The sequence below is a fragment of the Callithrix jacchus genome, chromosome 17 (assembly GCF_049354715.1).
Source record: "Callithrix jacchus isolate 240 chromosome 17, calJac240_pri, whole genome shotgun sequence".
NCBI classification, from domain to species: Eukaryota; Metazoa; Chordata; class Mammalia; order Primates; family Cebidae; genus Callithrix; species Callithrix jacchus.
Window position 1 is genome coordinate 48,177,944 of NC_133518.1, and position 26,748 is coordinate 48,204,691.

The following is a 26,748-nucleotide window of genomic DNA, read 5'->3' on the forward strand; positions in this document are numbered from 1 at the left end:
TTCTTGGTGTATCGATCCTTTTACCATTATGTAATGGCCTTCTTTGTCTCTTTTGATCTTTGTTGCTTTAAAGTCTATTTTATCAGAGATGAGAATTGCAACTCCTGCTTTCTTTTGCTCTCCATTTGCTTGGTAAATCTTCCTCCATCCCTTTATTTTGAGCCTTTGTGTATCCTTGCATGTGAGATGGGTTTCCTGGATACAGCACACTGATGGGTTTTGGATTTTTATCCAATTTGCCAGTCTGTGTCTTTTGATTGGTGCATTTAGTCCATTTACATTTAGGGTTAATATTGTTATGTGTGAATTTGATACTGCCATTTTGATGCTAAGTGGCTGTTTTGCCTGTTAGTTGTTGTAGATTCTTCATTATGTTGAAGCTCTTTAGCATTCAGTGTGATTTTGGAATGGCTGGTACTGGTTGATCCTTTCTATGTGTAGTGCCTCTTTTAGGAGCTCTTGTAAAGCAGGCCTGGTGGTGACAAAATCTCTGAGTACTTGCTTGTTCGCAAAGGATTTTATTTTTCCTTCACGTCTGAAGCTCAGTTTGGCTGGATATGAAATTCTGGGTTGAAAGTTCTTTTCTTTAAGGATGTTGAATATTGGCCCCCACTCTCTTCTGGCTTGTAGAGTTTCTGCCGAGAGATCTGCTGTGAGTCTGATGGGCTTCCCTTTGTGGGTGACCCGACCTTTCTCTCTGGCTGCCCTTAGTATTTTCTCCTTTATTTCAACCTGCCTTAGCCTCCCTAGTAGCTGGGACTACAGGCGCGCACCACCATGCCCAGCGAATTTTTGTATTTTTAGTAGAGATGGGGTTTCACCTTTTTGACGAGGATGGTCTCCATATCTTGACCTTGTGATCCACCCGCCTCGGCCTCCCAAAGTGCTGGGATTATAGGCATGAGCCACTGCGCCCGGCCGCATGTTGTTTCATTTCTACTAAATTTGCCCCTTTCTGTCTCCCACTGCTCAGGCTCTTGTTTCTTGCTTGGTATATCTGAATAACACATTTGATCATGTCACTGTCCAAGTTAAAATTCTTCTGCGAAGTAGGCTAAAGTCCCAGCTTTTTTTTTTCCTGATACTGAGTTTTGCTCTTGTCACTCAGGCTGGAGTGCCATGGCACCGTCTTGGCTCACTACAACCTCTGCCTCCCAGGTTCAAGTGATTCTCCTGTCTCAGACTCCAGTGTAGCTGGGACCACAGGTGTGTGCCACCACGTCCAGTTAAGTTTTGTATTTTTTGTAGAAATGGGGTTTCATCATGTTGGCCAGGATGTTCTCCATCTCCTGACCTTGTGATTGCCTGCCTTGGCCTCCCCAAATGCTAGGATTACAGGCGTGAGCCACCACACCTGGCCTAAAGTCCTAGCTTCTAGACTTGACATAGAAGGGGCTTCAGAATCTGATCCTACTTGCTCATGTCTCCTCCTCTTACCATTCCTGTACTTGTAGTTGCACAAATGTTCCATACCCTCTCACACCAGGCATTTGTATATGCTACCGTCCTTAACAAATACCCTTTTCCCTTACTTCACTTTCCAGGAAATCTCACTGGCCGCCTATGTCCTTCCATGTGCTTATTATTTCTGTCATGGCTGTTCCACAGTAGCATAATCTTATTGGAATAATTTTTTTCAACTTTTATTATAGGTCCAGGGGTACATATAAGGGTTTGTTTCAAAGGTTTACTGAATGATGTTGAGGTCTGGAGTATGAATGAATCCCTCTCTCAGGTAGTAAGCATAGTACCAATAGGTAGGTTTTCAACCCTTGCTCCCTCCATCCCTACCCTTCCTCATAACCCCCAGTGTCTACTGTTCTCATCTTTATGTCCATGTGTACTTGACATTTAGCTCCCACTTGTGAGAACATGTGGTATTTGGTTTTCTATTTCTGTATGGTCTCCAGCTGTATCCATGTTGCTGCAAAGAACATAATTTCATTCTTCTTTATGCTTGCATAGTAATCCATGGTGTACCTGTACCACATTTTCTTTATCCAGTCCACCATTAATGGGCATGTAAGTTGATTCCATGTCTTTGCAATTGTGAACAGTGCTTCAATAAACATATGGGTGCAGAAGTCCTTTTGGTAGAATGACTTATTTTTCTTTGGGTATATAGCCAGTAATGGAACTATTGGATTGAATGGTAAACTCTTAGTTCGTTGAGAAATCTCCAAACTGCTCCATGGAGTTCAGCCATGTCCACTTCTCTAGCGAGACTGATGAAATTTCTGTGGAGTATATCCTCGTATGTCTTCCAAGTTGTGTACTCTCTCTTCTTTTCTCCCAGGAATGCCAATGAGCTATAGATTTAGTCTCTTTACATAATCCCATATTCCTGAGAGGTTTTATTCATTTTTAAAATTCTTTGATTCAAAGGAGGAGTCTCTGAGGCCTGAGATTCGTTCCTTAGATTGGTCTGTTCCATTATTAATGTTTCTAGTTGTATTATGGAATTCCCATAATAAATTTTTCAATTCCAGAAGTTCAGTTTGGTTCTTTCTTAAAATGGCTGTGTCATCTTTCAACTCTTGGATCATTTTATTGTTTTCCTTGGATTGAGTTTCAACTTTTGGCCTGTATTTCATTGAACTTTCTTAGCATTCAGATTTTGAATTCTGTCTGTCATTTCAGCTGCTTCAATTTGGTTAATAACCATTGCTGGGGAGCTAGTGAGATCAATTGGAGGTAAAAAGACATCTGGTTTTTAGAATTCTCAGAGTTCTTGTGCTGGTTCTTTCTCATCTGTCAAAGTAGGTGTTCCTTTTTTCTTTTGATGTTGCTATCCTTTGTCCTTTGGACAGAGCTTTTTTGTTTTTACTTTCTTTATTTCTCTTGACGGTTTGACTGTGGTATAAGCTGAGTATAGCCAATTGGCTTCATTTCTGGATGCTTTCAGAGGGCCATGTATGGGATCTTTTCTGTCCTTTAAAAAAAATTTTTTTTTTGAGACAAGAGTTGCACTCTCGTTGCCTAGGCTGGAGTGCAATGGCGTGACCTCAACTCACTGCAACCTCTGCTTCCTGGGTTCAAATGATTCTCCTGCCTCAGCCTCTGGAGTAGCTGGGATTACAGGCACCCGCCACCATGCCTGGCTAATTTTTTGTATTTTTAGTAAAGACGGGGTTTCACCATGTTAGCCAGGCTGGTCTTGAACTCCTGACCTAAGGTGATCCATCAGCCTTGGCATCCTAAAGTGCTGGGATTACAGGTATGAATCACCATGCCTGGCCTGTATGGAATCTTTGTTTGTGGCTAGAATCCTGTACTAGGTTTTCTCAGGCAATTTCATGCTGGAATTTTCTGGTGATGTAATTCAAGCTGTAGCCCAGTAGATGGTGTTTAAGAGTAAGGACTGCCAGATAAGACTGCAGGTTAGGGGTATGTCTGTGGGTGGTCTGTAGATTCAGGAGGTCAAAGGTGAGGGATCCCTGGGCAGGGCAATGCTGCCTTGGCTGTGCAGCTGGTGTGGTACCCACAGCCTAGGTTTTGTTGTGCAGCAGAAGGCAGTGAGATCTGCCCAGCTTGCACTTCCTTGACAGGGTCCCCTGGTGACTGCCCAGAATTTGGCCCAACCAGCTAGTTTGTCACAAGACTTCTGCACCCAGATCACTGGGCTGTTAGGTGTTCCAGACTGCTAGGCTCCCTTGGGGAGAGGCTTTGGCCCAGTTCCTGTGGCACCCCACAAACCGGTATCTCATTCTTCCCAGTGTTCTGAGAGTGAGGGCTCTTCCTCCACTTGAGTTCCAGCCACAAGTCTCAGCTTGGCACTCCTGGGCTGTGTGGTCTAACCCTGGGGGCCTGGGACTGGACCTATAGTTTTGCTGTCTGGTTCCTTGAGGTCGAACACCAGCTGTGCTGGGTGAGCCAAGGTGCTCCCAGGCTGCCAGCAAAAGTGCTCCATTGGGGGCCACTGGCAACAGCGCTCTGGCAGGGCAGTGGAGGCTGTGCTGTGTGCCTGCTCCTATGGGAGCAGCCAGACAGGAATGCTGGGAGGGTGCTGGAGGACGGGGGGCAGTACACGGATCAGATATGCCCTGGTCCTATGGAAAAGACAGCCCTACTCTCTCCAGGTATGGCAGTCAACAAAGGTTAGAGCCTCTTAGAAGGATATGGAGAGCCTTGGGGGATGGGTGCCTACCGTTGTGTTTTGTTGCAGCTGTTCCTACGCAAAACCCTGTGGGTTCTGTATAGCCTTGAGCTCTGTCTCTGCCAACTCTTCAAGCAGTTTCTCTGCCAACTCAAATGTCCATGGAGGCTGTGGGATCTTCTGCAGCTAAGATCCCAGAGGTCTGCCCCGAGAGTGGCCTGCTCTGCAGTTACTTTGTTAACCCCTTCCTTAGGAGCCATTCAGAGCCCATGCAGGGTTCTCAGTTTCCTCCCTCTTCAGCCCTAGTGACTGCATCATCTCTCCACTGCCTCTCAGTGCTCTCTCTCAAAAGATCTGTTCAAAGTATGCTGGTTTACTCCATGTTTTGGTTTCGATATTTGGTAGGAAAGAGAGGCTCTTCCTGGCTGTGTCTTCTTGGCCATCTTCACATCCTTGTCTTTTTTTTTTTCTTTATTCATTTTTTGGAGACAGGGTTTCATTCTGTTGTCAAGGCCACAGTGCAGTGTCATGATCATAGCTCACTGAAGCCTCAAACTCCTGGGCTCAAGGGATCCTCCCATCTTAGCCTCCTGAGCAGCTAGGATTACAGGTGCAAGCCAGTGCACATGGCTTGGTGTAACTCTTTCAATAGACTGTAAGCGTCTTACAGAGTATAAAACTGTGTCTTATTTTCTTGGTATCCCAATCACCCTGAAGGCCAGACACAATACCTGGCATATAGTTAGCATTCAATAAGTGATTAAGGAAGAAAAAGAAGAAAATGTTTTTGATCAAACAGATGTATACTTCATTTGTGATTATTAGAGCTACAGTATGATTTTTATACTTATTCTCCTCACTATTCTGCAGTATGCTTAAGGTTCTGAAGTTAAATAAATAACATACTTCAGAAAAAGATTCATGCAATAGATGCTAATAGGAGCCACCTCTCAGGATTAGAAAGTGGGTGGGATGATCACAATAGAAACAGTAAGGTCTTTCAAAAGAATTACTTTTATATTTAAAACAAAGAATAGCTAGCAGTAAAATATAAAAACAGCAGAGACATGACAGATGAAAGCTACTCTGAGAGGACAAAGTCAAACCAGAAATGGTCTTTTGCTATGAAATAGAAAGAAAAGATGAATTATAATTTTCTGCCAATGTTACTGGCTGGACAACTCTATGGCAGGAGAAACACGATAACAGTCATGAAAGCTAAAGAATGAAGGTAAGCATAGCTATTCTAAACTAGTATATTTCAGAACTTTTAAGACAAAATAATGTTTTGCTAATGGACAAATGACACATTGATGTGAAAAGGTAAAAGAAAGTAAAGCATAATAAAACTGAAGCAGTATTATTGATTCCATTTGAGATGAGTTCTGCCCAAAAGCTGATACTCTAGTACCTCAAAAATAAATGCTATGGAGCAATGTCTTTTCCTTAAAAAGTCCTGACTGTAAGAAAAATATATGTCAGAGCAAAGACGTGAAATGAGCAGTGGCACAGGGAAAGGAAGTGGAACAGAACCCTTTGGAGGAGAGATACTGAGGCCTCCAACCCATGAGCAGTCTGACATGAAATTATTCCCCTATAGTCTTATGACTTTCATATTTGACTTTAAAGATTATGTAGAGCTATTGGAGCAAGTCAGCATATGTATATATACACCAAAATGTTTTAATTCTGTATCATTACCTGTTTAGTGACTTTTTGTATTTGAAAGTTGTAATATACTATACTTGAGCCCACGTTGCTTTATGCAAAGGGTACAATTTGTAAAAAAAAAAAAATTACAAAACTAAACATGTCTTCTCCAAGGTCAATGTGGTAACTCAAACCACCATGCTTAGCTGCTTAGTCTCCCAAAATAGCCACACTTGGGGCTCCCTTAAAGCACCCTGGCTTTTAAAAGACATTTTAAGAGCTCAAAGAAGAGTTCCCACTAGAGGGCACTCAAACCATTTTAATATCTGACCATAAAATAACACTTTAATTTAGAGACACACTTATCTATTCATAGAGTTTTTTTTTTGATGAAAAAAAGATAGGGATAGTTGCTCATGCTATATAACTTCGCAAGCAATTTTCCTGCAGTTAACCAAAATGGAGACTTGTACTTCATGTCTTGCCCTTATTTTTTGCTTTTTGCAGAAATGTCTTCCCTACAGATAAAATTTAAACTATTTATCTGAATAAAAGAATACAGCTATTGTGGTGGTGGTTGCTGATTTACCCACCAACATATACTATTTTCAAAATTTTTATTTTAAGTACTAGGGTACATGTGCAAGATGTGCAGGTCTGTTATATAGATAAACATGTGCATGCTGGTTTGCTGTACCTATCAACCTATCACCTAGATATTAAGCCCAGCATGCATTAGCTATTTTTTCCCAATGCTCTCTCTCCCCTCAATCCACTCCTCGACAGGCCCCAGTGTGTGTTGCTCCCCTGCCTGTGTCCATGTGGTCTCATTGTTCAGCTCCCACTTGTAAGTAAGAACATGCTCCACCAACAAACATATACTCTTTAGTTCTAATGTAATGTAAGAAAAACTTAGTGAACTCGACCTAGATTTTTAAAAAATAAAAATACATTTATTAATCACCTACTATATTCTCAAGCATTATCCTATTAAGGGCTTTTAGGTGAAATGAAAAAATTAGAAAAAATGTATCTGTTCAATCTACTATTATAGGTTGATGTTAAATAATAACAATAATAATAGGTGAGTAGCATTTCCCAATAGTTTATCAGGAAGGATATTTAGCCCAGAAAAGGTGAAAAGAACATGCATAACGAGGGGGGCCGATCAGTTAAAAGAGGCAGGAGGGGCAAGCTGTGATACTTAACTAAGATGTATAAATATACAATAAATAACTCCTAAAGAAGAAAGAAGGGAGAAAAAAGAGAGAAAGAAGAAAGATGTTAGGTTTGAATTCCAGAAAATTTGTCAGAATGTTACTCCAGGAATATCTTGATAAATATACTAGTCCTTTTGTTCCTTAACTGGACCTTTCAAAAAGGAATGACTGCTATGGGAGCTGATGGCCAAAAAAAGAAGTAAAAATAAAAAAATAAAATAAAAAATCAAAAAGGAATGACTAAAAGCTATTAGAATTCAGTATTTGTAATAAATCAACTAGATATAATTCTAAATTGGATCATATGGGAATGAAACTGTATTCTCATGTGACAACTGTGATTTACCCCCCTTACAGGAGAGTTCTCATTTGCTTTTATTTCACTGCTGCCAGATTCAAATCCTGAATTCCAAATTTAACAAATGAAATTGGCTGGGTGTGGGGGTTCACGCCTGTAATCCCAGTACTTTGGGAAGCTGAGCTGGTAGGATTACTCGAGTCCAGGAGATTGTGACCAGCCTGGGCAACGGAGTGAGATCCAGTCTCTCTATAAAATATAAAAAAATTAGCCAGGTGTGGTGGTACATGCCTGTGTCTCAGCTACTCGGGAGGTTGAGGTGGGATGATTACTTGAGCCCAGGAGTTTGAGGCTGCAGTGAGCTATGACTGGGCCTCTGCACACCAGCCTGGGCAAAAGAATGACATTCTATCTCAAACAAACAAACAAACAAACAACAACAACAAAAACCAAGTAAAACTAAGAAACTATCAAATAGTTTTTAAAGAAAGATTTCTGCAGATCTGCTTTACTGTTTAAAGAGGTTAAGACAGAGGCTTGTGCCAAAGAACTTGTGTATGGGTATAAATGGTTGTAAATCATTGAATTTTTCTTGTTGATATAAAGGGCAAAGGGAAAATGAATAAATGAGTAAAGTAGGTGACCTTTAGCAAGCATGTCATGGGGGTCACACAATTTTTTGCCTAGCCCCAGAGTGACTGCTTACATACTTACTTTCTCCACATGGCAATGAATGACTGTGCTGCCACAAATCCTGTCTTCTCTCCCCCTGCAGCCCTGAACATGGGGGCTTTCCAATAGAGAGGACAGCCACAGACCTGCAAATATAAAACACATACAGTGTAAGCCAAGAGGGAATGAAGAGATGACATGGCCAAAGGAAAGGTCTTTGTGGCTTTTCCCCTTCATGCCACAGTGGATGGAAGAGCCCTTAGCAGAACAAAACTAGAGCACAGGTAAATATATCAGCTAGGGTAGATTCAGAGAGAGGCAGAGGGAAAACAAAATAAGAGAACATGTTTAATGAAGAAAATGGAAATCCATTTATCTTTTCTCCAAGTTCATCTAAAGTGATTCTCTCCCCCAACCTGACACTTAAAAGGACCAGCATCCCTTCCCACCACTTTTTTTGAGATGGAGTCTTGCTCTGTTGCCCAGGCTGGAGTACAGTGGCACAATCTCAGTTCACTGCACCTCCATCTCCCAGGTTTAAGCAATTCTCCTGCCGCAGCCTCCTAAGTAGCTGGGATTACAAGTGCCCACCATCATACTGCAAATTTTTGTATTTTTAATAGAGACGGAATGACCATGTTGGTCACGCTGGTACTGAACTTCTGATCTTAAATGATCTTCCTGCCTCAGCCTCCCAAAGTGCTGGGATTACTGGCATGAGCTACCACACTCAGCTTACCACTGTTATATATTTACTATCTTCTAAGAAGAAAAAGAAATGACTGAATGTCATAGTTGTATACATGCCCTTCATTCATTCCTTAAGCAGAAAAATACAGCCACCTTTATTATTTTGCCACTTGGTGTTACTATACTCCACTATCTATCTTCTTCTCTGAGACTTTGCCTATTATGTTATTAAGTCCTAGGTTCAAGAACAACCAGAAAATCCTAGACTGCTCAAGAAAACAGCTATCATATCTATTTAAATGGTTATAATTCAGGTAAAAGGTGAAAGGCAAATGCTAACATTTATTTCTATATTAGAAGTTACCACAAACGATTATGAAGCCTTAGGAAAGACTGGAAATGAACATAAAACAATTTTAATACCCTAAAAGGAATTAATTTTTCTTGATAAAAAGCTCTTCAATTAAAAAAACTGGAGAAAAAATTCTCTAGGAAAAAGGGAGGTAAATTTAGTAAAAGTACAATTTTTTTTTAATTGAAAGGAAGAGGTCTGCAACCCCTGGGCCATGGACACATGGACACAAGGATACCAGTCCATGGACCATTAGGAACTGGGCCACATAGCAGGTGAAGGGTGGGTGAGGGAGCATTACTACCTGAGCTCCACCCTCCTGTCCCATCAGTGGCAGCATCAGATTCTTGTAGGAGAGTGAATCCTATTGTGAACTGTGCATGCGAGGGATCTGGGTTGTGCACTCCATCTCACTGATGCCCGAGGATCTGAGGCAGAACAGGTTTCATCCTGAAACCATCCCCTATCCTACTTCCATTCATGGAAAAATTGTCTTCCACAAAACTTGTCCCTGGTGCCAAAAAGGTTGGGGATCACTGCTATAAGTAATAATACAATCCTGACTATTAGCAGAGAAATAGTCTCCAAATCATCTAAATTTCTAGATACACAGAAAACATATTCCCAAATGTGAAACTCTCCAACAAGACATATTTTGTTATAAGACAAATATATTATTACTCACATTAGACCCAGAATCTGTTGCTCATTCTATAGAAGGAAGCCTTTCCTATGGAGGAAGACTATTTGGGCATCCACATTAGGTTTAGGTGAAGCTGCTCTTGGTGTGAGGCTTCAGTGCACAGGGGAATCCCCACAAGAGCCTGAAGACTACCTAGTCTGACATTAGTTATCCTGAAAGAATACCCAGGCGGCTGGGCTCATGGAAATATGGAAGGCAAGATTCAAGCCAAGGGAGGTAAGGACAGTGCAGAAACCAACTCTGTTAATATGACAAAACAAGGTTTTTTAACACCTCCAAAAAAATCACACTAGCTCAACAGCAATGGATCCAAACCAAGAAGAAATCCCTAATTTACCTGAAAACGAATTCAAGAGGTTAGTTATTAAGCTAATCAGGGAGGCACCAGGAAAAGGCGAAGCCCAGTATAAGGAAATCTAAAAAATGACACATGTGAAGGGAGAAATACTCAAGGAAATAGATAGCATAAATAAAAAACAATCAAAACTTAGGAAACAATGGACACACTTATAGAAATGCAAAATGCTCTGGAAAGTCTCAGCAATGGAATTGGACAAGCAGAAGAAAGAAATTCAGAGCTTAAAGATAAGGTCTTCAAATTAACCCAATCCAACAAAGACAAATTTAAAAAAATGCAATTTAAAAAACAAAAACAAAAAACCAAGGTATACAGGCAACAAATAGCATGATGAATGGAATGGTACCTCACATCTCAATACCGACATTGACACTGAATGCAAATGGTCTAAATGCTCCTCTTAAAAGATACAGAATTGCAGAATGGATAAAAATTCACCCAAGCAACTATCTGCTGCCTTCAAGACTCACCTAACACATAACGACTTGCACAAACTTAAGGTAAAGGGGTGGAAAAAGACATTTCAGGCAAATGGATGCCAAAAGTGAGCAGGAGTGGCTATTCTTATATCAGACAAAACAAACTTTAAAGCAACAACAATTAAAAAAGACAAAGAGGGACATTATATAATGATAAAAGGCCTTTTCCAACAGGAAAATATCACAATCCTTAACATATATACACCTAACACTGGAGCTCCCAAATTTATAAAACAATTATTAACAGACCAAAGGAATGAGAAAGACAGCAATACAATAATACTGGGGGACTTCAATACTCCATTGACAGCACTAGACAGGTCATCAAGACAGAAAGTCAATAAAGAAACAATAGATTTAAACTATACCCTTGAACAAATGGACTTAATAGATATATACAGAACATTTCATCCAACAACTGCAGAATATACATTCTATTCAACAGTGCATGGAACATTCTCCAAGACAGACCATAGGAGAGGCCATAAAATGAGCCTCAATAAATTTAAGAAAACTGAAATTATGTCAAATACTCTCTCAGACCACAGTGGAATAAAACTGGAAATCAACTCCAAGAGGAACCCTCAAAACCACGCAAATGCATGGAAATTAAATAACCTGCTCCTAAATGGTCATTGGTTCAAAAATGAAATCAAGATGAAAATTTAAAATTCTTTGAACTGAACAACAATCGTGACACAACCTATCAAACCCTCTGTGACACGGCAAAGGCAGTGCTAAGAGGAAAGTTCATAACCCTAAACACATAAATCAAAAAGTCTGAAAGATCAAAGACAATCTAAGGTCACACCTCAAGGAGTTAGAGAAACAAGAAAAGAACAGAACAAACCAAACCCAAACCTAGAAGAAGAAAGGAAATGACGAAGATCAGAGCAGAACTAAATGAAATTGAAAAAAATATATAAAAGATAAATGAAACAAAAAGTTACTTCTTTGAAAAGATAAATAAAATGGATAGACCATTAGCAAGATTAACCAAGAAAAGAAGAGAGAAAATCCAAATAGGCTCAATAAGAAACAAAACCGGAGATATTACAACTGACACCATAGAAATACAAAATATCATTCAAGGCTCCTATGAACACCTTTACACAAATAAACAAGAAAACCTAGAAGAGATGGATGAATTCCTGGAAAGATACAACCCTCCTAGCTTATATCAGGAAGAATTAGATACTCTGAACACATCTGTAACAAGCAGTGAGATTGAAATGGTAATTTAAAGATTGCCAACCAAAAAAAGTCCAGGACAGACGGATTTACCATATCTACCAGACATTCCAAGAATAATTGGTACCAATCCTATTGACACTATTCCACAAAACAGAGAAAGAGGGAACCCTCCCTAATCGGCATCACCCTAATACCCAAACCAGGAAAGGACATAACCAAAAAACAAACAAACAACTACAGATCAATATCCCTGACAAACATAGATGCTACAATCCTTAACAAAATATTAGCTGAATCCAACAACATATCAAAAAGATAATCCACCATGATCAAGTGGGTTTCATATTGGGGATGCAGGTTTAACATATGCAAGTCAATAAATGTTAGGGTACACCACATAAACAGGATTAAAAACAAAAATCACATGATCATCTCAATAAATGCAGAAAAGCATTTGACAATATCCAGCATCCCTTTATGATTAAAATTATCAGCAAAATTGGCATATAAGGGACATACCTCAATGTAATAAAAGTCATCTAAGACCAACCCACAGCCAATATAATACTGAATGGAGAAAAGTTGAAAGCATTCCCTCTGAGAACTGGAACAAGACAAGGATGGCCATTCTCACCACTCTTCTTCAACACAGTACTGGAAGTCCTAGCCAGAGCAATCAGACAAGAGAAAGGGCATCCAAATCAATAAAGAGAAAGTTAAATTGTCGCTGTTTGCTGATATGATCATTTACCCAGAAAATCCTAAAGACTCCTCCAGAAAGCTCCTATAACTGATAAAAGAATTCAGCAATGTTTCTGTATACAAAATTAATGTACACAAAAAAGTAACTTTTCTATACACCAACAGTGACCAGGCTGAGAATCAAAAATCAAGAACTTAACCTCTTTTACAATAGCCTAAACAACAACAAAACAACAACTACTACTACTAAGCAATATACTACTACTACTACTACTACTACTACTAAGCAATATACTACTACTACTACTACTACTACTAAGCAATATACTACTACTACTACTACTACTAAGCAATATACCTAACCAAGGAGGTGAAAGACCTCTGCAAGGAAAACCAGAAAACACTGCTGAAAGAAATCACACACCACATGAATGGAAACACATCTCATGTTCATGGATGGGTAGAATCAATATTGTGAAAACAACCATTCTGCCAAAAGCAATCTACAAATTCAATGCAATTCCCATCAAAATACCACCATCATTCTTCACAGAATTAGAAAAAACAATTCTAAAATTCATATGGAACCAAAATAGAGCCTGCAAAGCCAAAGCAAGACTAAGCAAAAAGAACAAATCTGGAGGCATCACATTACCTGATTCCAAACTACACCGTAAGGCCACAGTCACCAAAACAGCATGGTACTGTTATAAAAATAGGCACATAGACCAATGGAACAGAATAGAGAACCCAGAGATAATGCCAAGTACTTACAGCCAACTGACATTTGACAAAGTAAACAAAAACATAAAGTAGGGAAAGCAGACCCTTTTCAACAAATGATGCTTGGATAACTGGCTAGCCACATGTAGTAGAATGAATGAAACTGGATCCTCATCTGTCACGTTATACAAAAATCAACTCAAGATGGATTAAGGACTTAAATCTAAGACCTGAAACTATAAAAATTCTAGAAGATAATATTGGAAAAACCCTTCTAGACACGGACTTAGGCAGGGATTTCATGACCCAAATGCAAATGTAATAAAAACAAAGATAAATTGCTAGGACTTAATTAAAGAGCTTTTGCATGGTGAAAAGAACAGTCAGCTGAGTAAACAGATAACCCACGGAGTGGGAAAAATTCTTCATAAATTATACATCTGACAAAGGACTAATATCCAGAATCTATCATGAACTCAAACAAATCAACAAGAAAAAAACAATCCCATCAAAAACTGGGCTAAGGACACGAATAGACAATTCTCAAAAGAAGATATACAAATGGCCAACAAACATAAAAAATGCTCAACATCAGGGAAATGCAAATCAAAACCACAATGCCATACCACCTTACTCTGTAAGAATGGCCATAATAAAAAAATAGAAAACAGTAGATGTTGGCATGGCTGTGGTAAACAGGGAACACTTCTACACTGATGGTGGGAATGTTAACTAGTACAACCACTATGGAAAATAGTGTGAAGATTCCTTTAAAAACTAATAACAGAACTACCATTTGGTCCAGCAATCCCACTACTGGGTATCTACTGAGAGGAAAAGAAGCCATTATACAAAAAAGATACTTGTACATGCATGTTTATAGCAGCACAATTCACAATTACAAAAACATGGAACCAACCCAAATGCCCATCAATCAACGAATGGATAAACAAACTGTGGGGTCTGTGTGTGTGTGTGTGCACACGCGCGCATGACGAAATACTACTCAGCCATAAAAAGGAATGAATTAATGGCATTCGCAGCAACTTGGATGAGATTGGAGACTGTTCTGTATGAATTAAATCAGGAATGAAAAACCAAACATTGTATGTTCTCACTCATAAGTGCGTGCTAAACTATGAGGATGCTAAGGCATACGAATGACACAATGGACTTTGGGGACTAAGAGTGAAAGGATGGGAAGGGAGTAAAGGACAAAAGACTACAAATAAGGTACAGTGTATACTCACAAATCACCACTAAAGAACTTAACTCATGTAACCAACCACCACCTGTTTCCCAACAATTAGAAAAAAATTGAAAAAAAAAAAAAAAGATAATTAGTTAACTGGAAGATATGATTAAATCAGTTTTTAAATAAACAGAATAAAGAGGCAAAAAAAAAAATTCAAACTGACACACTCATGATATCTTTTCAGGTAATTATATACACATGCCCCCCCTCAACTTTTTTGAGACAGGGTCTCACTCTGTCACTCAGGCTAGAGTATGGAGGTGTGATCATGGTTCACTGCAGCCTCAATCTCCTGGGCTCAGGTGATCCTACTGCCTCAGCCTCCTAAGTAGCTAGGAGCACAGGTGCATGTCACCATACCCAGTTAATTTAAAAAAATTATCTGAGCTGGGTGTGGTGGCTCACACCTGTAATCCCAGCACTTAGGGAGGCCAAAGTGGGTGAATCATGAGGTCAAGAGATTGGAGACCATCCTGGCCAACATGGGGAAACCTCATCTCTACTAAAAATACAAAAATTAGGCCGGGCGCGGTGGCTCAAGCCTGTAATCCCAGCACTTTGGGAGGCCAAGGCGGGTGGATCACGAGGTCAACAGATCAAGACCATCTTGGTCAACATGGTGAAACCCTGTCTCTACTAAAATTACAAAAAATTAGCTGGGCACGGTGGTGCGTGCCTGTAATCCCAGCTGCTTGGGAGGCTGAGGCAGGAGAATTGCCTGAACCCAGGAGGCGGAGATTGCGGTGAGCCGAGATTGCGCCATTGCACTCCAGCCTGGGTAGCAAGAGCGAAACTCTGTCTCAAAAAAAAAAAAACAAAAAAAACAAAAATTAGCCAGGCGTGGTGGCAAGTGCCTGTAATCCCAGTGACTCGGGAGGCTAAGACAGGAGAATTGCTTGAATCCAGGAGGCAGAGGTTGCAGTGAGCTAAGATTGTGCCACTGCACTCCAGCCTGGGCAACAAGAGTAAGACTCCATCTAAAAAAAAAAAAAAATTATTATCTGTCGAGATGGAGTCTCACTATGTTGCCCAGGCTGGTCTTGAATTTCCAGGCTCAAGTGATCCTCCCGCCTCAACCTCCCACAGTCCTGGGATTATAGGCATGAGCCACTGTGCCCAGTCACACATCTTCTCATTTTTATATGCAATGTTGGTTTTAACTTTTTAAAGACACGTGCAGTTTACTTTGTTACCTGAGCTGACAATTAAGATCTAAGAGCAATGAACACAAAGGCTTGGTGCCCATGAATGGAATTTAGGGCTATAATTAAGTATAATTCAGAAAAGTTAATCAGACATATATATGTATAATGGTTATTGCACCACATGATTATTAGGTATAAGTAGCAAATTGTTATGTAAATGACTGTTACAATGGCTAAACAAATTAGTTTTCTATCGTTTTAAACTTCTCCATGTTGTCTGTCAGTTTCAACACCGCTGTCTTTTTCTGATGCCACATACAGACTGATCCTCACTGCACATAAATGGTAAATTTGTTCTTCTGGCTACCCAGCTTCCAGGGAACTCTACCCTGCCTTGACTATACTCTTTTTGACACCTCCCTTGACCACTGTGGAGTCTTTGGGCTTTCTGCTCTCCTGTCTCTGAATCTGCGGAGTGCTAGCGAGGTCCTGAGCCACGAAGCAAGGCAGGGCTACCACAGCACAGGAATGGGAGGCCAGACTGTAAATGATGTGGAGGCGAGGAACGATCCAAGATGGCAGATGGATAACAGCTCGGGATTGCAGCTCTCAGTCAAAGTGCAGAGAACTAGAGGACGCCACACTTTCAGACAAATTCTGGTCGCTCACGGAGCAGAAGATCCCCAGTGGAGGAACCACATGGTCGCCAGCACGACTCTTGTGGCCGGTGCAGCGGTTTCGCCGGCACCTCAGCGAGGCAGCTCTCGGAGCAGAGTAAACAGGGTTGGCTCCCCTTTGGACGGAGGCTTGGAGGACCCACACAGGCCGCCAGTGCGACTCTTGTGGCGGCGCAATGGCTTCGCTGGCACCTCGGCGCGGCAGCTCTCGGAGCAGAGTAAACAGGGCTGGCTCCCCTTCTGACCTAGGGTTGGCGGACCCACATGGGTCCCCAGCACAACTCCTGAGACTGGCGCAGTGGCTGTGACGGCACCTCAGGATGGCAGCTCTTGGCACAGAGTAAACGAGACTGGTTCCCCTTCTGACCGAGGTTTGGAGCCCAGGGAAGGCAGAGTTGCCCATTACAGGACACAAGAAGGAAGCCAGACAGGAGAATCCTGGGCAGAAAAGCACCATCAGTCTTAACGCCGCCGTTCTGGCCCTGGGAACTAACAACTTGGACCTCCAATCAAGAGACCTAATCTGAAAGTTGGTAATTTCAAAGACAAGAGGAGGATAAATTTACAATGATGGGAAGAAACCAGCATAAAAAAGCTGAGAATACTCAAAATCAGAACGCCTCTCCCTCTAAAGATGATCACAGTTCCACATCAACAATGGAACAAGGCTTGACAGAGAACGAGCGCATCCCAATGACAGAATCACTCTTCAAGGAATGGATAATAAGAAACTTCTGTGAGTTAAAAGAACATGTTATAGCCCAACATAAAGAAACTAGGAACTTTGAAAAAAGGTTTGATGAAATCCTATTGAGAATAGACAACTTAGAGAGGAATATAAGTGAATTAATGGAACTGAAGAACACAATACAGGAACTCCGAGAAGTATGCACAGGTTTAAACACTCGAATTGTTCAAGCAGAAGAAAGGATAACAGAGGTCAAAGTCCAACTTAATGAAAGAAAACAAGAAGACAAGATTAGAGATAAAAGGATAAATAGGAATGAGCAAAGTCTCCAAGAAATGTGGGACTATGTGAAAAGACCAAATTTACGTTTGATAGGTGTACCTGAATGCGATGGAGAAAATGAATCCAAGCTGGAAAATACCCTTCAGGATATTATTCAGGAAAATTTTCCTGAACTAGCAAAGCAGGTCAATATTCAACCCCAGGTAATACAGAGAGCACCACAAAGATATTCCTCAAGAAGAGCAACCCCGAGGCACATAATCGTTAGATTCACCAGGGTTGAAACGAAGGAGAAAATAGTAAGGGCAGCCAGAGAGAAAGGTCGGGTTACCCACAAAGGCAAGCCTATCAGACTTACAGCAGATCTCTCAGCAGAAACTCTACAAGCCAGAAGAGAGTGGGGGCCAATACTCAACATCCTCAAAGAACAGAACCTTCAGCCCAGAATTTCATATCCAGCCAAACTAAGCTTCACAACTGAAGGAAAAATAAAATATTTTATGAACAAGCAAGTACTCAGAGATTTTATTACCACCAGGCCTGCTTTACAAGAGCTTCTGAAAGAGGCATTACACACAGAAAGAAACAACCAGTATTAGCCTTACTGAAAATATACCAAAAAGTAAAGAGCACCAACATAAAGAAGAATTTTCATCAATGAATGGATCAAACAGCCAGTTAACATCAAATGGCAGTAACCCTAAATTTAAATCGACTAAATCCCCCAATCAAAAGACACATCTAAAACCCAATGGCATGTTACATCCCGACCTGTTTCACATGCAAGGATACACAAAGACTCAAAACAAAGGAATGGAGAAAGATTTACCAACCAAATGGAGAGCAAAAATAAATAAATAAATAAAAAGTAGGAGTTGCAATTCTCGTAGCAGATAAAATAGATTTTAAAGCAACAAAGATATAGTGGTAAAAGGATCAATACAACAACAAGAGCTAACGATCCCAACACCCAGATACATAGAGACTTAGATTCAATGAGACAGAAAATTTATAAGGATATCAAGGACTCGAACTCAGATCTGGAACAAGTAAACAATAAATATTTATAGAGCTCTCCACTTCAAATACATAAAATATACATTCTTGTCAATACCACATCACACCTACTCATAGGGTTAAATGAAACATTGATTGGCCATTATTAATACCCATTTTTTTTCAGAATAAAGCAATATTTCCGTTCACCCTCCCTCTCTCTCTTCCTCTTTCTCTCCTTTACTCATTTTTTTTTTTCTTTCCTTCTCTCAAAAAAAGAAATCAACTTGTAAACCTCTAGATCCAGGTCAGCAATGTCTCTCTCATTGCTTGAATTCCTTCCTTCCCTCCTCCCCCTTCCTCCCTCCTCCCCCTTCCTCCCTTCCTTACTTCATCCCTTCCTTCCTCCCTCCCTTCCTCCTTCCCTCCCCCCACCCCCAAAAAAGAAAATGATGTGGCGGCAGAGCAGTAGGAAGACACAGAAGAATGGGCTCCTCAGTCAACAGTTGGGAATATTCAGAGGAAGAGGGGCTCTCCAGACATGGTGACCTCAGTACTGTACCAGGGAACTACTATGCCTTAATCTGAAGAGTTTCTCTGTCTGCTTACCTGAGGCAATCCATGAAACCTTCTCTCTCTTTCTCGCACATTGCTCTCATGTTAGAAATACTCCGATGGCATTTATGTAGTTACCATATTACCTCCAAATGCAGATTTCATTCACCTTTGCTAAATTTTATCTTTTGGATTTAGAGCCATAGTTCCAGCCCCTTCAGAAATTTTATCAGGGTTCTGTCATCTAACACAACAGCCATCTCTAAAAGAACTGGGTAAGAAAACCCTGAATGCCCTTAAAGAACTTGTAATACATTTGGGAGGCTATTGACTGGAAGTTAGTTACTTTTACTACATATTCATGGAGATGACATATGTAGAAACAGCACCATGCTAGAAGTTAGATGACTTGCCTCCCAACATGAACTAGCTCCATGACTTAAGGTAAGTACTTACAGAACTGCAGTTCCTGCATAAGTAAAACAGAATGGAAACAGATAAGCTCTTATTTCTGGAATGAGTTTCTTTTTCGTTAGAAGGATCTAGGAGATCCACAAGCAATTTTTTTTTTTTTTTTGAGACGGAGTTTCGCTCTTGTTACCCAGGCTGCAGTGCCATGGCGCAATCTCGGCTCACCGCAACCTCTGCCTCCTGAGTTCAGGCAATTCTCCTGCCTCAGCCTCCCGAGCAGCTGGGATTACAGGCACACGCCGCCATACCCAGCTAATTTTTTGCATCTTTAGTAGAGACGGGGTTTCACCATGTTGAGCAGGATGGTCTCGATCTCTTGACCTTGTGATCCACCCGCCTTGGCCTCCCAAAGTGCTGGGATTACAGGCTTGAGCCACCATGCCCGGCCCTACAAGCAATTTTTAAGAAGGCAGAATGAAGAAAGAAAAGAATTCCTTTTCATTTCCTTTAAAATCAGTCTAGTTACATAACATTTAACAGCAATGACAAATGCTCGTGAAAGAGACAGGTTTCACGGACTGCCCTACAAATGCTCTGTGAGGTCAGAGGTAGGGCAGGACATGACAAACTGAGGGTTCAAGGACTTCACCAGTAACACACAATGGAAGCTAGGTCTTCAAAGTGGATGCTGAGGAGGTTTAGCAGGCTAAGGACTGCACAGAGGCAAGTAGGAGACCAAGTGGGAATACCTAAGAGCCCATGCACACTTCCACTGTGGAAGTAGAGTGCAGGAATGGAAGCCCACCTTGGAGGCAGAACTCTGAGAGACCAAATGCAGAGGTGTGCCTATGAGAAGGCAAGAGGGTCACGCTCATACAGGAAAGTTTTAGGCAGGTCTGGATGGGGACAGGCTATGGAACACATGGAATACCAAGAATAAAACTCTGAGGTTTACCCTGAAGAATGGTAGTTTTCAAACTTTTTAATATTACTCCTGAAAGCAGGGGAAACTCCTTCCCAGTGGAAACGTGCATGGGCTCTTAGGTATTCCTACTTGGTCTCCTACTGGCCTCCATGCAGCCCTTAGCCTACTAAACCCCTCTGCCTCTTGAAGCACAGCCTAAAACTACTGCTAAAGCCTGAAGTGTAACCTAACTCTTCAATATTCATGCATAATAAAAATAAAGCCCAAACAAAACAAAGCACTGCTATAAAGGGTGGGAATTCCTGAATATTGCTAAACTGGGAAATAGCGTAATTAAATATAATCTGATGGTTATGGTAAGTATTAACTGTTCTGGGAGGAGGCTGGAGGCACAGAACCAAGTCAGAGTAGTCCTGACATTAGGGGGATAAGATCTTGACTCAGAAGCAGTTGGATATATTTGAAAGTTCCAAAGATTTGCTTCCTACTGTCAAATCCATTTACTTCTGGGTAAAATGACTATATTGAGATGGCCCAATGCTTCCTTGTCTGGCATTACGGCAGTAATGATTAGCTGATACTAAAAATCAGATTCCTATTCAGCACAAGGAAAAAATCTCTAACAAACAAGGCTATTTAACAATGGACCAGGCTGCCTGGCAAGGTAGAGCTTCTAGTCTCTGGAAGGATTTAAGCAGAGAATGAATTTATGAGTGGTGATGTCTTGGAAGGTATTCTTATATTAAATGGGAGGTTGAAATGGAAGACCACTATGGAAAACAACAACTCCATGCATGCTTAAAAACAGAGCAAAAAAGGCAGTGAAGAGAGGGAGAGCGGGGTTTCTAGAGAATGGGAGATTAGAAATCATTTAGTAGTTACATTACCTTTGCAATTTTCCCCATTTCATAAATGTCTGCTTTCTGATCTTCAATATCCATGAAAGCAGTTTCAATTCTGCTTAGAGTCTGTTCATGGTTACTGCAGGTGTCTGGGAGTCCTTCAGGAAAGTAGAACCGTGGAATGTTTATGGACAATGGTGCATTCACAACATTATTCACATGGGGAACGGGGGAGAGAGGTCGGGGACTACTTGGAGAGGTGGCTGGAAGTGGGAGTGGTGTTCCAGGTTTCTTTTCTGGTTTATTTTGAATCTAGAAGAAAAATAATATTATGAGACACAAAAAATTTAAACAGTATTCATTTACTGAAAATCTTCACCAGCAATATAAGAAACCACAGTCAGAAACAGGAGAGATTAAGGGCTCACTGTACTCTAAAAAGTGGTAAGCATATTTCGAGGGAATGCTTATCTGCACTAAATTAATTAATTAATTTATTATCTGCCACTACTCAAGTTTACATAGACTTCTGTTTAAAAAACACATACATTTTCCCATCAACGATTTGGCAGACATTTCAAAAGAATCAAAGAACAATGTTAGCTGATATATTAAGAATCTCAAGGTGTATTCTCACTCTGTTGGAACTGGATTAATACATTCTTTTTGAAGACAGTTCTTGGTCTTTCTTTGACTTTTACCTCTCCTTCAACAGGCAGAAACAAGTTCTTTTTAAATATATAGATTCAAAATGTCTTTGGGGAAGGGGCTCCTTTTATCTTCTCTAGTTTGACTTTGCTGAGGTAGAATCACTGCCAGCCCCTGATGCTGAGAAAATTTTTGTTAAGAAAATTAAAGCATTTTAGTTTTGAAATGTCCTCTACCTGGCTGATTTACTTGCCACTAGGGCCATGCTATTTTCTCCAAGATCCACATTTATCTTATTTGTGGTATGCTCTAACAGGCAAAAACCATGGTCATTAATTTCATCACAACCAAACTCCCTTTACAGTTTAATAACTCATTTACAGTTTATATTCTTCTTTCAAAAAAATGATTTGATATGGTGTACTATAAAGAGACATTAGAAAGGTCAGTAAAGAGTGGTAAAAAGCAATGAGGAAATTAAGATTGCCCATGATTTAGGGAAAAGGGAGGGAGGCACACCATTATTCAGGTAGAAATTTATCTTACCAAATAAAGACTAAATTTAGTTTTGAGATTCTTAGCAGAAAAATCAAAAAAGATTCCATGAGGATTTTCATAGTTCTAATTTCTATTCTTAATTAACAGCCAAATTTCAAGGCTCATGAGCATGGTACTGTGTTAGATGCTACATAAAGTATGAAAGATGAACACAACTGTTGAACTAGCTAAATGTATTTTATAGTTATTATGAACACAAAGTATTATTCAAATGTTCTTCCTTAAATTACCCAAATGCCATGTCTAAAGTTTGAACAATGGTGTATCTATAAGAAGTAGATCTGACTATCATATTTCTTCTTAACATACAGGTTTATAACATAATTTTAAAATTCAGAATAAAAATCTTAGCTACACTTAAAAATGTGAGTTTTATAAGGAGATAAGATTTAGTCATATAAATATATGATAATGGTTAAATCTCCTATTTGTGTCATAATAGTCCAATTTCCCTGTGTTTATATCTGACACTAATACAATGAATGGAGTCCGCTAATATATTAAGACTATTAGGGATATGAAGGCCAGTTGTCACACTATGTCTTTGCTATGTCACCCATATACAGCAATAGTCAAGGAAGAAACAGAACAAAGGGAAGAGATGCCAATGAAACATGAAAAACTTAAAACACCGATGGTTTACTAGTCTGTGACCTCAAAAAGGTTACTTAACCTTTTGGAATTTCAATAATAAAACAGAAATTACATCGTCTACTTCTTAGAAGGTTGTTGTAAGGATTAAAGGAAATTATAAGATATAATACAGGTGAAAGGTTCAGAACAGTGCTGGGCATAGATCTAGCTATCATGTAAGAAAATGAATGACAAGACCAAAGGATGGGGTTCTCGAAAAACTAGATAAAGCATAATTTGGCATAATCCTTCAAATTCAATAATCAATAAAATAATCATTTACATCTGTAAAACAATTTGAAGTTTACAAACCATTTCTGAATTAACAAATTGATAATCTATTTTAAGTAAACATTTGTCTCTGCCTTAATCCCAAATCTGTAAATATTACATAGTCCTGTAAGTCAATAATTATTATTATCGTTCAAAGTGTTCTTAAAATTCTAAAGTAAGGCATAGAATTCTTCAGGGGCTTTACCTAGGCCATTTATATTAGTATCATTTCTTTTCCATTATTCTATGCTGAAAGAAATTTGTAAGATTTAGGTGTACAATCACCAAATTCTTTGTTTCCCCATAATGTTTTCTGTGATGTGACATCCGGGGCAGTTATGCCCATAGAATTAAGACCACTGGTGCGAGTGGGGATGAAACCTGAGAGTCTCATGAATACACACTAGTGGGAAAGGTTTACAGCAAGGTCTTCAATGTTAACTCTATACTTTTGCTTTGATAGAAATACGTGATATTTAGAACATTGGCTGCCAAAGATTTTATTTGAATGAGAGAATATCTGATTATAAAATATTATATTCTGCTTTTCTTAGTGTGTTTAACACAGAGCAATTCACTGATAAGCAACTATTTATTAATTCATTGGCCAATTCCATATATAATAAAACTGATACTAATATTTAAAAGGAAAATAACACTAATGCATTTATTTTTAGCTTTTGGATATTCAACTTACTTTCCATTGAGTTCTACAGCAGACATATAATTTTAACCTAGCTAAATAAAACTGGTACTTTACAAACATTATGGAAAACCTAGTAATATATATTCTGCCAGATGTACTGGCAAGTTTAGCAACTGCTCACTTTGGATACAGTGGTTTCAGTCCAGTCTAGGAGCAGCATTAGAATAGAAATAGCTGAGTAAAGTATTTCAATTATCCATTTCAGTCTTTCCCTATAAATACAGTATCATTTAGATATTCTTTCGGAATAGTATCCTTATGCTATGTCACTGTAGCACTTCCAATATCTGACCTACAGAAAAAGCAATTCCATATTTACCCAAATAATTTGAGATTATTCTGGGTCAGAATAATAAAAAAACTATGGTTTCTTGCCAGATTTTGGATGGCCAGCATTTGTATAGCCCTTGATTTATATTGTACTCAATGTTAGGTACTTTTTTGGTGAAACAGTGCCATAGGTTATAAGCAAGAAAGCAGGGGCTCTGCAAAGTACTCCCCATAGGCAGAAAGGACTCAATTGCACAGCTTGCTCAGGGAAGACATTTTTTCACGATCTAGAAGTAACCACCATTCTTTGTTATCTACATACATTATGATACGCACACACACACACACACACACACACACACACACACACACAATTGTCTATATAGACAAATACATCTTGCTTTAAAAAAATTTCTAGGATTAACATACTTTTTAAAACAAACATTCGTTAGAGATGTGTATGTATGCTACAACATAATCTATCGATTCAAAGTGCACACAAGGCTTTTAACACAGAAATTCTAGTTTCTCAAGGATATTCCTATTAAAAATTATAGTAATTTTCTAGCTAAATTGTAAGATGTTTTTTTAAGTTGCATTTGTTGTCTCTAAAACTGGATTCCCTCTCTACAAGAGAAAAATGTGAGTACTGTACTCCAGGTCCAGAAGGTCTATTTTTAAACCTGTTGGAATCCCTCTACAAATAGCTTTCTGCAAATAGCTGAATAGAGGACACACATTAATTCCTTGATCTAATATCAAGATACAAGGGAGCTGTAAAATTATTTGTAAGTTACTTCACTGGATGGTTTTATTAGTAATAAAAATATTTTCAAAAAAAAAAAAAAAACAACACCCAAATATCAAACCTGTGTCTGCTGAAATGACTTCAGCCGCTTCTTAAACCGTGAAGGGAGAACAAAATCACAGCCCTTTGCCAGGAAAGCTAGCTCTCCCCTTAAATCCGGGTCCCTTCGTAGAGATGTTTCCTTGATCATCATCTTTGAAAAGTGAATGTTTACTTCGCAACTGTCCAGCACACTTCTGAAGATAATCAGATTTAGCAAGCTGTCAATCTTGTTAGGTAGGAAGGTATTTTTTTCTTCTTATCTCCCAAAGAAATGAAATTCAAGCATTGTGCTCTCCCAGCCTCCAGGGACCACAATCCATGCTTGTCCTGACATGCAGCTGGTTCCCAAATACAGTCTGTGGCTCCCAATACCTGTTCATAATTTTCAAGTTACAAACACAACCTGCAATGGGCCTGTTGCTCCTTGTTGGTAGCTTTATGTCAAATTGACCTGCACATGTTGAGAATATGGAGCCTTCTGGGAAAGGAAGCACCCACTACTCTGTGTACCAAACTTAGAAACATTACAGCTGGACTTAAAAATAGTACCTTCTCAGATAATGCTAACTTCTTAAACTCAGAGTATGTGAGGTGTCAATCCACATAGAGCAGTTTCTTTTCAAACTAGAAGACAAAGAGTATGTAGAACATTTTTGGCTTTTTCTCTGTAATATTTTATCAAAAAAGAATAGGCAGCTGAACTTTGAATTTAAAACTATTATTTTAATAATAGTCTTTCATTTCTTACTTGAAAGGAAGTAAATATCCCAAACTCTCCAAATCTCTTCAGTCAAAATAAGAGGAAAACAGAAACTTTCATCCTCAAATGGGTATTTACAGAGATCTATTGTTCTCAGATTTAAAATCTTTTCTTTAAATCTTAGTTTAAACATAGTTAAACTAAATTATCAAACATATTTTAGTTATCAAACTAAAATGTTAAGTTATCAAACATATTTTCTTGAACTGATTATGAACACACATGAAAATCTGTTCTCAGAAGTATTGGTTAAGAAAGTAGAGCAGTTGAATGCCACAGAAAAGAAGCTTTTTACATATAAACAAGTGAAATTTGGCTAAAAAAAGGATAGAAAAGATGATCAAACAGCAATGACATGGTACATACTGAATTTTAAGACTTCTTCCTTTGAGACGCTTTAAAGAAATCAGTTAAGATTTAAGAAATACTCCATTATTTTAGCATACATTAAATATCTGCCTCATACAGTAATTTGTAAGTTAATCCTAAAGTACAGTCATCCTTTGGTATCTGTGGGGGATTGGTTTCAGGACCCCCACTGACCAAAATCCACAGCTGCTCAAGTCTCTTATACAAAATGTGTAATATGGCCAGGCAGGGTGGCTCATACCTGTAATCCCAGCACTTCGGGAGGTGGATCACCTGAGGTCAGGAGTTCGAAACCAGCCTGCCCAACATGGTGAAACCCTGTCTCTACTAAAAATACAAAAATTAGCCAGGCGTGGTGGTAGGTGCTTGTAATCCTACCTACCTGAGAGGCTGAGATAAGAGAATTGCTTGAATCCAGGATGTGGAGGTTGCAGTGAGCGAGACTGGGCCACTGCACTCCAGCCTAGGGAACAAAAATCGAAACTCCTCGAAACAAAACCAAAACTAAAACCAAATAAAATGTGTAATATTTGCATACAATCTATTTACATTCTCCCATATACTTTAAAGCATCTCTAGATTACCTGTAATATCGAATACAAGTCCTATGTAAATAGCTGTTATACTCTATTGTTTAGAAAATAATGACAAGAAAAAAAGTCTGTACATATGCAACCATACTTTTTTCCCCAAATATTTTCTAACTAGATTCAGAACCCATTGATAGAACTGTTTTCTCTCATATTTAATATTTAGATTTCAATATTT

The 26,748-nt window shown here is 39.3% G+C and overlaps 1 protein-coding gene across 13 annotated transcripts in view; it reads right to left on the reverse strand.

Annotated features, from left to right (window-relative positions):
- The window catches only part of PPP2R3A (protein phosphatase 2 regulatory subunit B''alpha), a 190,041-nt gene that overhangs the window by 82,193 nt on the left and 81,100 nt on the right, over positions 1 to 26,748 (reverse strand). For 12 of the 13 annotated variants that reach the window (XM_008983778.5, XM_017965839.4, XM_035278273.3 and 9 more), the window contains 2 exons: positions 20,959 to 21,225; positions 7,979 to 8,082 (listed from right to left, as the gene is read on the reverse strand). In XM_008983778.5, the coding sequence (XP_008982026.3) occupies positions 7,979 to 8,082; positions 20,959 to 21,225 (371 nt within the window). Of the gene's footprint in view, positions 1 to 7,978; positions 8,083 to 20,958; positions 21,226 to 24,870; positions 25,332 to 26,748 lie in introns of those variants that run through there. The other variant, XM_008983779.6, reaches the window with a different exon arrangement.